Source organism: Anser cygnoides, chromosome 1 (genome assembly GCF_040182565.1).
Source record: "Anser cygnoides isolate HZ-2024a breed goose chromosome 1, Taihu_goose_T2T_genome, whole genome shotgun sequence".
Taxonomy (NCBI): domain Eukaryota; kingdom Metazoa; phylum Chordata; class Aves; order Anseriformes; family Anatidae; genus Anser; species Anser cygnoides.
In genome coordinates, this window is record NC_089873.1 from 100,647,428 (window position 1) to 100,663,268 (window position 15,841).

The following is a 15,841-nucleotide window of genomic DNA, read 5'->3' on the forward strand; positions in this document are numbered from 1 at the left end:
AGGCTCTATTTCCATTTGGATCTATTAGGATGGCAGTGCCCTCTCAAGCAGCCCAGTCCTCTACCGTAGTACCCCACATGTTGGTATCATGTCAAGTGCTTATGTAGATATGTGGCTGATTTTTTTTTTTAAAACAAACCAACCAACCCCAGAACCAAAATGCTAAAAAAACAATTTTCCCCAGCTGGGTCAGGTCACTGACTAAGTTTACTGTGTTGCTGCACAAACAGCTGACCTGTCACACCACAAGAATGGGAATAAACAGTCAGGCTTACTACTGAGTATGAACCTAGAGGGCTTGCGAGCACCTGTGCTGATGGTCTAACACATTAACATCATAAAAGACAGCAAATGCCTCAAAACTACATGCAAGACTTGCATTTTTTTTTTTTACTGTAGCATTGTCCTCAAATGGAAAACTTATCACTTTTTTCAAATCATGCAATGTAATTCTTTTAAAGATCATTGCTTTATAACTAAACTACTTTCAAATTCAGCAAATTTAGAGAAGCTGTTGTAAAGCAAGCAAGCTCTTGGTTTTCTCTGCGTCACACAGGCAGCTCAGAATACAATCCCCCGCTTTCTTGTTAGCATTTACAAAGAAAGATGTTTCATGACCCCACTGAAACAGTTGCTAAAATGCTTTTGGATCTCCCTTCCTATGTTCCCAAGTACACCTCAAATTCTCTTGAATGTATGGGTGCAACTCATTTACTTACAGATAGATGTTGTCAAAAGTGCCATCTTTTTCACAGATGTTTAAGACATGATTCAACATTTTAGTTCCTGCCAAAAGGTAAAGAAATACTTAACAAAACCAGAAGCGCACAATCAGTAAGAGCTTTCCTGAGCAGGGGCAGGTTAACCATACGTAGGCTAAAATTAAAGAGCATGCACTGATGACATTGGCACTATGTTCTAAAATCAGAAAATAAAATTTAACATGGAGATGTCTTCTGTGAGCACCAAAATTTGAAAAAACATCAGTTGTAAGAAATACATGTTGCAAAGCCATCACTGTGAATGAGATACTCTTATAATTATAAATGCACCAAGTTTGAATAAATCAACTCTCTAAATAGCTTATGATTTTTCTCCACTGCTGCGTTCAGGAAGAGGTTACTAGAACTAGGAAAGGCAAAATATGGTATACAAGTACTTCATCTTTCTGTACACAAAATTCCACTCAACTTTATTCTTTATTTCTCTGGAGAAAAAAACAGCCCATAAGCACAAGTATAAAGCACCTTATCTAAATACAAGCTTCAAGGTCTCAAACTTGGATAAAATGTGGTCAAAACAATGTATAAACTCGTGAGAGCACTGCTAAGTTTTTCTGACAAAAACCTAATAAAATTGAAAATAGTTTTCTTGGTTTCAGGTTTTCAAAGCAAGTAGCTAATACCATAAGGTTTTGATTAACTTGGCCTGCAGATTTGCAGCATTGAGAAATACTCATTGCTGTATAGACAGAAATCAGGTACTACCCCTGAGTAGCAATAATCAGCACTGGGAGAAGAATATAAAAAATTAGCAAAAAGCCTTCATTTAGAAGACTGAAGAAGTGACCCAATGAAGGACAGCTGTGTTTCTGGGCTCAGCAATACAAAAAGGTTGTTAACATAATTGAAAGTGTTGAGAGGAAGGGAACAACGCTGGTAGAAGGGCTGGACACATGTCCTGTGAAGAGAGGCTGAGGACACCTGGGTTGCCCAGTTTGGAGAAAAGGAGGCTGAGAGGCGACCCTACAGCTCTCTGCAACTCCCTGAGGAGGGGAAGCACAGAGGTGGTGCAGCCTCTGCTCCTGTCACCGATGATGGGATGCATGAGAACAGCACACCACTGTGCCAGAGGAGGGTAAGACTGGACGTTAGGGAAAACTTTTTTAGCGTGAGGGTGGTCAAACACTGGAGCAGGCTTACTGGAGAGGTGGTTGATGCCCCATGGCTGTCAAGCGTTCAAGAGGCATTTGGATAATGCTCTCAGCAATATGCTTTAACTTCTGATTATCTGAAGTGGTCAGACAGTTGGACTAGATGATCTTTGTAGATCCCTTCCAACTGAACTACGATGTTCTGTGTGAGTTGCATATTGGCTACGTACCTCTGAGAAGTTGTTTCATGGTATCTCTATGCTTCAATTTTCATATCTATAGTAGCTGAGTGTTTACATCACAGGATGATGTGATTAAAAGAATCTGAAGCACTGAATTAGAAAGTTCTACAAATAAAGTCAATTTTTGAAAGGCAAGAAAGCAAGAGTATGTCATAAATCATTCTCTCCCCAATGTTCCTTCTAAAGAAATCATTGCTCTGGAAGTGCACGATCTTGGGCTATCTTGGTTAAAGTAGAAAAAACTAGAAAGAGGAATTTCAGTAGCTGCACAGAAATCTTGTTTCTTTGAAAACTCAGACACAAAAGAACTCCTTACCTATTCCTAGCCTTCGGTAAGGTGCCAGGCATCCAAGCGTCATGATGTACAGTCTCTTCTGGTTCTGGGAGTGATCCACCCTACAGCACACCGCTCCCACTGCAATATCATTGAAGTAGGCTACCGGGAGAGAAACAAAGCATTATTAGTCACAAGACTCAGACTACACATGCAACTCTTTCATTTAAGCCCTTTATCTTCCTTCTTTCCCTGTTGCTAATTCCCCCACCCAGATAAAAATCAGATCGTAGTCGACACCGAGTGAAATTACCAGCGGTGCTCTGACACAGTGGCTGGTTTATTTCAGTTAAAACCAACTAGCAATGACTTCAGAAGGTAAGCTGGCTGCAAACATCAAGTTTTCTGCTGTAACAGAAAACATGTCTATTCCCAGTGAAATGTAAGCTATTTAGAATACAAACCCATTGAGATTGGTACTGTAGCTTTTTAAGGTTCCCAAACAGTTATTTCTCATTATGTTAAACAACAAAATAGAAGGATCTGCAATTCAAAACCGTTAAGGACAGCAACAATGAGCATTTCTGCCACCACAGCCCACAATTACTGGCAAAAACATTTGTACCTAATTTGGCTAGTTCGCCAACCTCCAGTACATCCTTGTAGAACTTGTCATTGTAGCTCACAGGAAAAATGACCTGGTTTAGCCTCTTCAGCTGCTTAATGTTGTGTGGCGTCACATCTCCCAGCTCGATCCGGCTACTGGAACAAACCAAAACATGCTTAACATCTGACACACTCCAGAATTCCTATGGACACCAAAAATGAGTTACTTTATGTTTAAGAGAACTGTCCTAAGAATCAGCTCAATGCATATCTGAACTACAGTGTTCATACAATCAACTCTTTTGTTGGTAGCTGATTTAACTCAAAAAAAAAAAAAGTGCTATACAGTCATAAGTTTCTCAGGCCACACTTAACACTCACATACTATATAGTGTGTGTGTTTTATTCGGTTGGCAGACAGCAAAACATTCAGGAGAATACTTACCACTGTAGGAACATTACAATAGAGAAATAAATCTTGGGAGTGACAAGAGGCTAGATAGATACCAAGAAAATGAAGTAATGAAGTCTTCACCCATGCTTCAAAGACAGCCTTAATTCTACCACCTATCAATATAAAGTTTATGCTTAGACAAGTTGGTATTACACATCTGTCTCTAAAGTGCAGCAATACTGTGTGCAGCAGCAAACTCCTATTAAGCCTGTTAATATGTAAGAGTGCCACTTTCAGGGTGGCACACGCATCAATTATTATCATCACCAAAGTCATTCTTCCTGTTGACTGAGAAATACAGACTTGAAATACCAGTACTGCGATGAATTATGCTGAGAAGAAGCATTCCAAGCTTTTCCCTTTTATGAGGCTAACTTCCTGGTAAAAACACTGCATCATATCCAGAAGCATATTGCAGAAAAAAATAGTTCATATTCCCAAAGCCACTTTCTTTGGGGGGCAGGTAGTCAGTTTTAGCAAGGACTACTAGAATGAACAATAAAAGAAACTAAGCAGTATCTTTCTGAAATAGTAATCAGAAGATGCAGGCAGGAACAAACCCAATGCATACAGAGTTAGAAATATACACAATTCTAGGTTCATCTGCAACCCTGCTTTACCAAACACACAGGCAGATTGTTTTCTGCCCAAACACTGTTAAAGACACTGTTTGCTACTTTTTAAAAAATTTACGTGTTTTCAAAAAAAAGGCAGTTTTATGAGATCCTTGTATGCCAGTCTTCAACATTACTTCGAGTAACATGTAGCTGCTTTCCATCTCCAACGCCTTTTGTGCCTAGTCAGCTTTTTTTTTTTCAAATAGGTTGATGCCTAGGGCACAACAACTCAGTTTAATTTACATAATACAGTAAAGCAAAGAAGAGATAATAACCAACAGCATTTTTCCTTTAAGAACTGTACCAACAATGCTGAGCATAATCTTTGTCTGCTTTATTAACTGACCTCAATTATGCATCAAAAAACACCTTAAACAATTAATACTCCAGGTACCATATCCGTTTTAGTTGCCACTACCAATGATGGTGATAGATATCCAATGCTTTCCAGGCAGTTATGCAGGCTGCAGAGCAATTAACAGAAAAAAAGCTACAGGAACAGAGAGTTTAACAATTACTTCAAGAAGCCTAACTTGCCCTCACACCCACCTCTCTCCTTTTCTTTTACAGCAAGAACCACAGCCTCCCGTTCTACAAAGCTATTTCAGCCTCATGCACCAAGGACCACCACTGCCCACTCTGACACAGATCTCACTCTACCTAGTGAGCCCTGCAAAAGATGAACAATTCATAGGCAAGGCTTACCTTTTGGAGAACCACCTGGCCTTAACTAATGGACTAAGGAGGAGTGTGTAGTTCTCCATCAGACTAGTGTGTTCCAGTTAATTATCCTAACCACAAAGAACTAATGATGGTACTTGCATATTGAACTTTGTATTCAGCAAAGTCTAACATTCCATCACGTATTTACCAAACAGATTAAAAATCCTCTGGCGTCAAGCATCTCGTGCAAGTATGGGTGCCTACAGATGAACAGGTGAGTGAATTTCTTTCCCCCTCCTCAATACAAGAGCAATTTCTAAAGCATGAATGCTTGTAGTTCGCCCCTGAGCTCTGCCCTGTTGCATGGAAATCTCTCAAGAGACGTCTCACCAGAACTGGACCGTATGTTCTCCAACAGTGATCTCAGGATTGACAGAAGAAACCAGAGTTTCTCCATAATCTTACACTTTACCTATGCCAACATACCCAGGCATACTAAAAGCAGCAGCAGTGGGATATACCACTGAAGTTTCTAGCTACAAACCAATATGCTTTGCTCAAATAGTAAGCAGTATCCATCTTCCATGGCTCCTACTGCCACCAGCCCTTTGTTTTACAACTTCTTCCACCTTCTAGATTATTTTGCTCTCAATAGTAAGATTCCTTTCTTCATGTTTCATCACTTGTGCAAGCCCTTTTGAGAATTATATTCCAACATGAAGCGCTGAGCTCGTAAGGGATGATTTCCTCACAGCACAGAAGTACCGCACGGTAAACAAGCATGCTATCAAATGATAGCAAAGTTATTAGACAGTGAGGTAACTAACACTTGTTTTACACCCAGCTTGGCACAGCTGTTCAGCCTAGCATGGCAGGGTTTCTTCAGGCACACAGAAAGCAACTTTCATCCTTGCCTCATCCCAGCCAGCAGTGCTGCCACCTTTTCTCAGAAAGGGCAGGAATTAAACCTGAACATGTGAGGTTCCCACGTGTATTAGTGTCCACGAGTGCTGTGCTCAAGTAGAACACCTCAGTCATCTCATTCTAGGTGCAAAGAGAAGGCCTCTTTTGCTGCAGCCTGCATCAGAGTGGAAACCAAAGAGAGCAGGTCCCACCTGCCTGGCTAGATCAGACTAGCTGCAGAGTAGATGGTCAGTAAGAGAAGAAAAAACCTCATTCACACTCAAACCCCTGAAAGCTTAGACCACTTGTCCAAAAGATTGAATAATACATTAAAAATAAAAAGGTATCGCCATGGTTAACCAGCAGATCCAAGGTTCACTAGATCACTAACACTAACTAGCCTGAGCTTTTACAATGAATTCATGGTGAAGTTATTGCAGAGCAACTCCCACTTCACACTTTGGCAAGTCTCCAACAGACTACTAGCAGGTAGCATGTGCTTGCTGATATTACTTTCAAATTAGTCATTGATGAAGCAAGAAATCAAGCATTAGAAGACAGTGGGCCAGGCACTGTGAAGTATTTCTGATGAAATCACAGAAGGATTAGGATATCTTATCAAGGGCAGTTAGGATTGAGATGTCTGAGAAAGACATGGCCTTCCCCAAGAAGGTTCCAGACAGGAAAAAATGAGTAAGTAAAGGCAGAAGGAGAGTTTAAGGCTGCTCATAGCACCTGAACCAAGACATAACCTCTCAAGTGGTCAGGCCAGAGAAACAGTTCCAGCAGCAGGTGGCTGAAGTGTGCTGCTGACCAATTTCCTTCCTATAGCCCCTGGGCTCCCCACCCCACTGTCACCGCTTGCCTCCTGCCATCTCCTCCTGCCTACTTCCTCTGCTCTGTCACTAGCTGTTTCCTCCTGGGTTGAGAATTGCGGCAGGGCCAGCAAGTTATCCTGGAGGATAATATGAAAGAAGTTTGAGAACCACCACGGGAAGCATAAATCAGTATGCTAAGTACATCTGTTTAAATATTATGTACTCCAACCATAAATTACATTAATGTATAGCACTAGCTGATTAAATCAACACCACATCTATTACACACCTTTAGTAAGTAAACTAAATGAGCCAATGGAAAGGAAGACCCACATCACGAGAGTTCACTTTACTGGAGGACAGCAAAAGTGCCACTGGGGCCTCAAGTAAAAACAAGGGAAAGCTTTCCCTGCTGCTGAAAGCAGCGCTCTTGCTGTCCCCAAGCCACTCATTTCCACCCTTTTATTGGCACAAAGGTTTGTGCAACAATGTGGTGAACCAACCCCAATTAAAACTAACTTAGCCAAAGAAATAAAAGTTTAGTTTTAACCCACATCAGTCCCCCGATTGGGTTCACCACACAAAGTCTTCTGCCAACATAGAGGAAAAAATCTGCCAGAGGCAGAACTGCTTCTTGAGCAGAAGTGCTAGCTTACCCCAGTTTAAACTGCTTCTGGAAGAGCCGTGCAAGAGGAGCACAGGGATAATTCAGTGAGTAGATGATTTTGTGCTCTACCTTATCATGTATGGAACAGTGTGCACTTTGTCTTGGATCTTTTGAGGCTGGGGTTGTTTTAAGTCCTTAGTTTCAAAGTACACCACTTGGCCACACCTTTCTTTCCTCTAGAGTAATGGTAGTAGCTTTTCTATTACCTTTTTTTTTTTGAAAGCTACTTACAAGTAGACCTATTTTCTCAAGTTACTTTCAATCAAACCAGTAACAAATTCCCTGTATCAGTTACAGTTTGATTAGGCCAGTTCTGTGTATTCCAGCTCAGCACAGGCCATACCACAAATACCTATCCTTTACTGTTGCAAGGAAAAAAAAAATACATCATGAGCTCAAATTATCATGACAGAACCTGAAGGACTCAGAAGGGACCTGCCCTTCCTTAACAAGTTATTTTGTTCTATTATTCCAATAATACTCTTAAGAAGATACAGACTTATTACTGTCACCCTGTATCTCAAACAACACCCCATGCAGGAGGCAACAGTCAACGGTATCCATCTTAAGTGTCACAGCTTCTGGAGCACTGCAGGCCCAACACCCCATTCAATTAGTTTTAACAGGGAGGAACAAGGGACTCGTGGCTCATCAGATCAGGCCTCATTATACACAGTGCTCATCTAGTACCAGCCCCTGGAGCCTTAGACATCTTCCATTGCAAGGCTGTTCCCAAGTCATCATTATTCTCATAGTCTTTTTGATTTCCACCCTGAATGTATTCAAGTCCTACCCATATGCTCTTCTGCACTGCTCATTTGCTTCAGCAGTTGATGTGAGGCAACACACCCCACCCCACCGCCTGGCTTCTCAGACAGCTACTGTGCCCTCTTTCAACTTTCCTGATCTTGACCTAAAGCCAAGATCCCAGCCTCCTCCTTTATTGCTCTATTGTCATCCTAGCTCTTCTCTGCACCTTCAGATTAATTTTTCTTAAACACGGTTGACCAAAACTGCTCACAGAACTAAATGCAAACTGGCACCTTGTACAACCCCACTAGCTTTTCCCTGTCTCCACTGGAAGTCTTTTCCTGACATATCCTAGGACTACACTTGCATTTCTCCCAACTGCAACGTACTGCAGTTCAGTTGCCGAGAAGACACACACCCAGACTTTGCTGGTGAGGTGAGCTGGTTTCTGGTGCACGGCAACGCCGCCCACTACGTCAGAGCGGAGTGAAGCGTGATTCACAAAATCCCAGTGGATGCAGGAATTAAGAGAGGTGACACGGAGTAGTTACTGAAACTGGATCCATGCCCAGAGCATAAGCACCAACACTCCTGCTCTTGCATGCACTGCCCTGAAATCCTTCAAGCACTTGCCAGAAAAAAACCAACACTTTTTGCAGGACCAAATGCAATCCAATTAATTATACTGCAGCGGCATGCCTCTGTCCACAGCCTTTGTGGCTGCGATTTGCAAAGAGTCTACTTTTCTGATAGTGGCTTAAATTCAGACTGGAAGTAACACAGGTTAAGCAAGACATTAGCATTTCTGTATGCTGTAAGGCTCTGTAGTAATGCAGAACTGCTATAGAGGATGATAGCTCATAAAAGTCAGTTTCCAGAGTTACAGTTTGTGAGGAGAAACTAATTCAGTCACAGGGAACAGCATGCATTGGACATCAGTTTAGAGCAGGCATCAGGGAAAAAAGGGAGAAAATCTGAGTTTCTTCACGCTGTGCAAATCTCAGTCTCATTCAGCTTTAAATAGTGCAAGTCCCTCCCCAGAGGGATGTGCTTGACTGAAACAGATCTCTGTGTAACTGATAGCTGGGCTCAGGCTTATTTAAAGCATCTGGCACTCTATATTTAGCAGAACCATATCTGCAACTCACAAAACTTACTGAGGTACAGTGCAAGAGGCAGGAGAGGGAGCAGGGGAAGAAGAGCTCCCGAACAAATTAGAGGACTTCAGAGAAGGCTTGTCACCCACTAAGCAGCCAACTAGCTTTATTGCTTCTATTTTGGCTTCCAAGTCAAAGCAGGAGTCTAGACAGGATAATCCACTCCCATAAAATAAAACCAAACCAGAGCTATGAAAGCTATAGACCTGAAGGGTGTGGCTTTGCTCAGATTCAGCTCCAAAGCCAAAAGAGCCTCTCTAGATTTAAAAAAAAGCAACAAAAAACCAACCAGATGAGCTGTCTTGCTAGGCGCACAAGTTAGTCTAGTTCTTGTGGGCAGACCAGTATGTTTTCAATTATCTAGAAGATCTGCGGGCTGTAAATCTGCTCTACTTCACTTGTCAGAAAACCAGAAGGATAAGTAGAAACCTAACATGCAAAATTTCTTACCGATTTGCTTCTGAGCCCCTGGTCTTCTTTAGCCCCACTTACTACTGAGACCACGTATTCGCACAACACCTGATACCTTGCTGGAAGCTACCCCCAGCTGGGTGCTGGGTTGTAAAAAGGGACAGCACTAGATACAAGAAAGCTAAGTAGTTTTAGAACCAGAATTAACAGAAGACTTTGCCCAAGATGTGCAATTCAAATGGATCTAGATGTGAACAGATTTCACTGACATGATGCAATTCCACAAGACATACTCCAGACCATCCTGTCCCCTCTCATTTATTACAAAAAATACACAGTGCATTTCACTCCATTTTTCTTCATTATATTTGGACAATTTGCTCTGCTTCAATCTAGAAAATTTGACCATTGTACAGAGGACTGGCTGGTCTTCCAATGCAAGAAACAAAGCTGTGCTAAAATAGCCCACAATTTTCCCACCTTAATTCTTTTCTTTGATGTACTGAAGCTCAAATCTACATTTTGATCTCCCTGTCCCCATCCCCCCAAAAAAGCAAACAAACACCCTTAAAGTGGCAATACAATCATGAAGAGTCTCAGCTGTCTGATTATGCAAGAGCAAAGAGGAGACAATAAGGCCATGTCAACAAGTGTCAAAAATAAACTTTCCCAAGAAAATTAAAAGCTTTTTCATTCTGCAGCTGGACACAAAGAACAGGAATCGCCACACACAGCTGGCAGAACTTCCAAACTCCAAAATAATAGCAATAATTAATAGCTGGTCTAGAACAGAGAAGCAGCCATGCATACATCACTTAGCAGCCCAAACCACTTTGCTTCTTCAAAGCACCTCATGAGGTAAAGGCTTATTGTGTTACCTGACCCAGGTGCATCAAAGTAAGGTGAAAGAGGAAACAGCTTGCCTGTGATCACACAGCAGATAAAGAACTGCCAGAAATCCTAACTCTCCATTGCTGGTCTAACCACTCTCCTCATTAGTCAGGTAAGCTCACAACCACATCCACATTTTGAACCAGGATTCCAGTCAAAGCAGGAATCCTTCACCAGTTTGGAATAACTTAAAATTAGTTTTGTGGCTCCACTACCAATATCCTGGGACTGCTTACAAATTACAGCCCCTTTCCATACCATCAATATCCCTGGCTATGAAAGTTATAATCCTTACATGCCTGAAGAAATCACAAGCCTCCGCTAATTAACATTCATGAAATACTTAATGATCCTCAGATGAGAACAGAGGTTTACCTTCAGATTCAAAACAGAAGTGATGCTGGGTTCACAAAGTGCCTTATTTACATAACTGAATACCTCAGAGAGGCTTCTTGTACTTCTATTAGGTAACAAACTTCTCCACAGAGAACTATCAGACAAACTATTTCTGTAAGTTGCCAAAATACCTTTCCTCACAAACCATTCATGGTTTGTGGCAACATGACAACTCATTGTGGATCTCCTGCCCATAATCTGGATTTTAATCCCGGATATATAGTTATTTCAGGTGTTCAAATCACATATTATAGACGCATACTGTGAAAAACTAACAGAGTGTGCTATCAGTTTTGTGTGCTTAACTTCAATATTTCTAAGGCAACAATCATTATAAACTCCTAACTTATGAAGCACAAAAGGCTGTTTTCTTCTCTCATTTTCCTAATTTTCAAGAAGAATAAAATGGTCTCAAACAAAAAGCTTGTGCTTAAGAGCCACTTATTAAAAACAAACAAACAATCTCCTTTAACTGCAAATTTTAATATAATTTGTGATCCTTACTGGTGAGAAATTTCAAGCACCAAGTAGAGAAAAGTGTCCCAAGCCTTGAGTTGCTGCCCTGAGTCTCCCCTTGTACTCTGAAGAGCACATAATACAATGGTGAGATAGGGGAAATGGGAAAACTTTTCAGTGGTTGAGATTCAAGTCTGCTAGGGCCAAAAATCAAATAGAGCTTGGGAAAGAAAGGGAAGAGGGAGGAGGAAGGTCACATGAGCTGAGGAAGCATTTCATACATCAAGATCTTACCGCACTGCACGGCGTTCTCAACCCAGAGAATAACTCTGCCCCCAGGAAAATTCAAATATCTTAATTTTAGTCTCCTAATGAGATTGTTGTGGAAGCGGGTTTGGTTCTATTTTCTACAAAGCCTCATTTCCTTCCCTTAATGAATTAATTCAATATGCTTTCTTCGATACAAATACAGTTACCCCATTTCAATGCTCTGCTTCTCTGCTCTCAGGTCTTCGAGTCCAGGAGCCTCCAGATAACCAGCAAGTCTTCTATGCATAGACGGCTCCTCTCTTTTTTCTTCCCCTCCGTCCCCACCTCCAATCTCCCTCCTGGCAAACTTTTGCTCCTCTGAAGCTCCCAGGAAGAACACATGGGTCACTTCTTCCCTTCACCTCTTTCAGCAGGAAGCAGAAAGTAACCCTGACATCGCCTGCCCCACTTAAAGCAGAAGGGATGCAAGGGACTGCTGCACTTCTCTTTTATTGATTCCCAAACAAATACAGAGATCTGACTTCTCCTGTCCTTCCCTCCTCCTCTTCTGGGAAGAAATATCTAGTGCCTTCTCAGATTATTGGTCTGAACACTTCTAGTATTTGCCAAATGGGCAGGATTTAAAAGTTCTGAATCATTTCCACTTGTATAAAAGTATTTATCTGGCTCAACCATCACCCATTATTCCCCATTTTAGTGGGGAAGGAGGATGCATCATTTCTTTTGTCTTCAGGAGATGGCAGCAGAGTCTGTGGCATTTGGTGACTAACTAAAGATACATTTTTCACAGGAGTATTGCCCAAACCAACATGTCCCAAACTAGCAAGCCCATACATACACATAAAAAGAATTGAATGGTCAAACTCCACTCAAGAACAGTGATTAGGTTGTAGGATGCTTTCATAAAAAGACTACAAGCCTAACTCTTTCTTCTCCTGCCAAAGCTTCCTACTTCATGGAGAGCCTTAACCTGGTTAAGGAATTAAATTCAAAGTGGTAAAAGTTATAAGTTCAGTTAAAGAACCTATAGTAAACTGCAGAGTTTCAATAAGCTGATTTAGAAGAAGTTACGCTGATTGTAAGCACGCTCTAGGCAAGGTCTACATTTACTAACGAAGAAATTAAGTGCAGAAAATACAGCTCACACTTGGACGTTTCTAGGTTCAGAAAAATCCCAAAACCAAACACTGATTTTCAAGCTCAATTACCTTTTTTGTCCTGCCTCCAGTACACGTGACAATTCAGCAGTTTTCTCATAAACTTGGAACTTCCTCCCGTATACGTTAAGCTTAGCGCTGTGCCTTGCAAATGGAAACAAGTCAACAGTTCTGCACGAACTCTGTAATGTTAACTTGGGGGGGGAGGAATTCCCTGTTCTTGTGAGAAACACGTACAGCCTCAGGGCCTTGAAGGGTTTGCTGCTTGAATCCAGGCAAAACAAGCATTGATATCAGAGCTCACCCAGAACTGTTCACCATGTTTATATATACACTATTGATACTTTTCTGTTATGCCCAGCATTCCCCAGCTGCGGTGCCACTTGCACAAAGCCAGCTAGAGGAGCATGAGCCCGCAAAGCCTCTCAGTTACACAGCTCCCTGTTGCAGCAGCTGCCGTCTCTGTACATCTAGTCACCGAGACGGGACCCTCAGGGACTATAAACTGTACTGAACTGCAGCACCCACAAGTTTGGGAGCGGTCTCCTGGATATTTCTTAAAAGCAGCGGTACAGCACGTGTCACCCAGCTCCCTACTTCAGCAGGAGTTTCATCACACAGCCAACGCCTGCTGGCACACGGCAGCACCACAAGTGGTTCCCAATAAAAGCAGGGAGCACTCTGGTCCACGGGACAAAACGACACCTGCATGGGAACACGCGCCTGGGGCCCTGCTCATAGCACACGCTGCATGCTGTGTGTGAGCTGATGCTCCCTCCGGTAAAAGCACGTGACAGAGCACACGTGTCATGCACTGCACCCCTCGGGTGGCATGGCTTTGAGAGAAGGGCAACAGGGAAAGGCTGGAGGGCATCCTCACTGGCTTCGCCTGAACTGACACGGGTCAGGAAAGCACCCTGACAATAAAGGCATCGAAAGGCCACAGACAGCAACCAGCTCAAGAATCAGTACAAGATTTTCTGTTTTCTGTCCTTAAAAGGAACAGCATAACAACTGTAACAAAAATACAAAACTATTGAGCAACAACTGAATCAGCCCTGCAAAACCAATAAAGCACAGGGAGTATTATTTACATCTGCTCCACAAAAAGAGCCAAATTACTACAGGCAGTAAAACTTGAATCCTTACCATTGCTATTTTTCCTCATGCAAATACAGTTCTAAAATAGATTTTTAAATTCCAGAACTAACAATAACAACATATATGAATAAACGACAAAGACGAAATGGACCTCTAGAGATTCATCAAGTTCACTAACAGAACAGTGATTTATCTCAGTTTTCCAAATCATGTCTAAGAAAAAATGGGAAACCTAAGTCTCCTCCTAAATCATTCAAAAGATGAGAGAAGAGCAAACATAATACCAAGTAACACAAAACCAGGTGGGATATAATAGCAATTATCAAGCTCAGAAGCTGGTATTTAGCCCATCAATTAAGAAAAAATCTTAAGCAGCTGAGAAAGTTTTAAATGAAACAAAAACTTTCACCTTCCCTGAACTCAGAGGTCCTCTGTAAAAGAGGTCACCTAATCTCACACACCTGGATGACAGAAACACTACAATCTGCTCTGTGCTATTAACAGTGTTACATTGAATTTGGAGAGCAAAGAGGGCTGCAAGCAACACATGCTGACTACATGGTCTCTTGTAGATCTGAAATTTCAAAAACGTCAGTGAACTTGCTAGTTGCTTTCCTAATTCTTTCTCTGCCAAAGTAGACTGTTCATAATTACAGCTGATGTTATGGGTCTCTGTGCTCCCAAAATTACCTCTGTGCTTTGTGGTGTGTGTTACTATGCAACATATGCACTCCCAGAGAAAATGCGCTCAGATGGAGTTAGTTTGTTCAAAAGAACTGGTCCACAATTTTGGATTAAATACTCAAGTCAGGATCGGATCTCTTCAAACAACACATTAGTTTCTATAAGCTGGAAACTTTATCTGAAGCCTTAGATCTATTTTGGGATCTATCTTCTGAGAGCACTTGCTTTTTAGAGATCTCCTCTGATCTCTGTAGCTTGACAATTTGCTTTTGTTCCAGAGTATCCCTATGTAATTTAATGTGTTGCTTCTGCAATGCTCGTCTAGCCCTTTCATTGTATTGAAACTCAGTTATTTTTCAGCTTGAGTTCTATCATCCCCTTTGCCTCAATCTGAATTTTTAGAGAACACCTGGACTCAATATTAAGATTTTATCCCACACAAGAACTGGCTGCATGGTGCTAACAGTGCTTTGACAAGATGGGAACATGCTCTGCTCTTCAAAGACATGAAGGAATACCAGAAAAGCAGAAATATGCAAGCATGGAACCTTAAGGGATTCATTCTCAAGCCACACTAGTGATAAAGCTGCCTTTAAGTGAAAACAAAAACTTAAGCACAGCTCTGGGAGCAGAAGAGGGCTGTGGGTTCCTTACTTCCATAGTTTTTCATATTTAAAAAAAATAAGTAAGAAGTTCCCTGTAAGAAGTCCTGAGCAGCACAAGCAAGGCTGGGCCCCAGCCCCTAGTGGAGCACGACAGCAGAGCAGGCAACTCGGGCTGCAACCTGCCAGGAGACCTCAGAAGCTGCTGCCTGGCCTGGGCGGCTCAGCCACTCTGTTTGGCTGATGGAGGGTGGAAGGAAAACACATCTCTTGTGTCAGGAGCACTGCTGAGCAAGGATCATGTCCCCACCACCGTCTTCACCGAGCAGTGCTGCTGCACTCTTCATGAAGCCCATCATTCCAGCTGTTAGAGGGCCCTTTTTCACCTAGGACACCCAGGTGAATAAAGGATTTCCCAGGACTCCAAGCACAGCTATCTAACATAGCTGGCTCATTACTTTTTCAGCACAGTCATTGCTAAGCCTTTCTACTGATACTCACCAGTCACTCACGACACCTGAAGCTGCTTATGAGCTGTAAGAAATGGCAAAGTACCTGCTACCAAGCAGCCTCGCTGTGTGACCTCCCCCCGCTGCTAATAAGGTAAACCCCTTATCATTTCTTAGCAAAAGCTTAAGAGCTTCAGCTTCCATTCACCCTGCCTTAAGCCGCCAGACTGGAATAATAACACCCTGCCTTGCATAACGCGGGCTTCAAGAAACAGCTGCGGGAAACTTCCTCCGCGCACGGGAAGGAGCGGAGGGGAAGGCTCGCGGCCCCACACCGCAGGCGGCACCCAAGCAGGTAAGCCCTACGCAAGGTCACTCAGGCCGCTGGGCCGGGAGAAGC

The 15,841-nt window shown here is 42.3% G+C and overlaps 2 protein-coding genes across 4 annotated transcripts in view; one reads left to right on the plus strand and one right to left on the minus strand.

Moving 5' to 3' along the window:
• The window catches only part of NAA50 (N-alpha-acetyltransferase 50, NatE catalytic subunit), a 37,371-nt gene that overhangs the window by 20,982 nt on the left and 548 nt on the right, over positions 1-15,841 (minus strand). For 2 of the 3 annotated variants that reach the window (XM_048047635.2, XM_048047637.2), the window contains exons 2-4: positions 3,015-3,151; positions 2,432-2,551; positions 720-786 (exon numbers count right to left, since the gene is read on the minus strand). In XM_048047635.2, coding sequence (XP_047903592.1) covers positions 720-786; positions 2,432-2,551; positions 3,015-3,151 — 324 coding nt within the window. The remainder of the gene's footprint in view (positions 1-719; positions 787-2,431; positions 2,552-3,014; positions 3,152-15,841) is intronic. The other variant, XM_048047638.2, reaches the window with a different exon arrangement.
• The window catches only part of ATP6V1A (ATPase H+ transporting V1 subunit A), a 30,393-nt gene continuing 30,329 nt past the window's right edge, over positions 15,778-15,841 (plus strand). The window contains exon 1 of the mRNA XM_048047630.2: positions 15,778-15,796. The gene's annotated coding sequence lies outside the window, so the exon portion shown is untranslated. The remainder of the gene's footprint in view (positions 15,797-15,841) is intronic.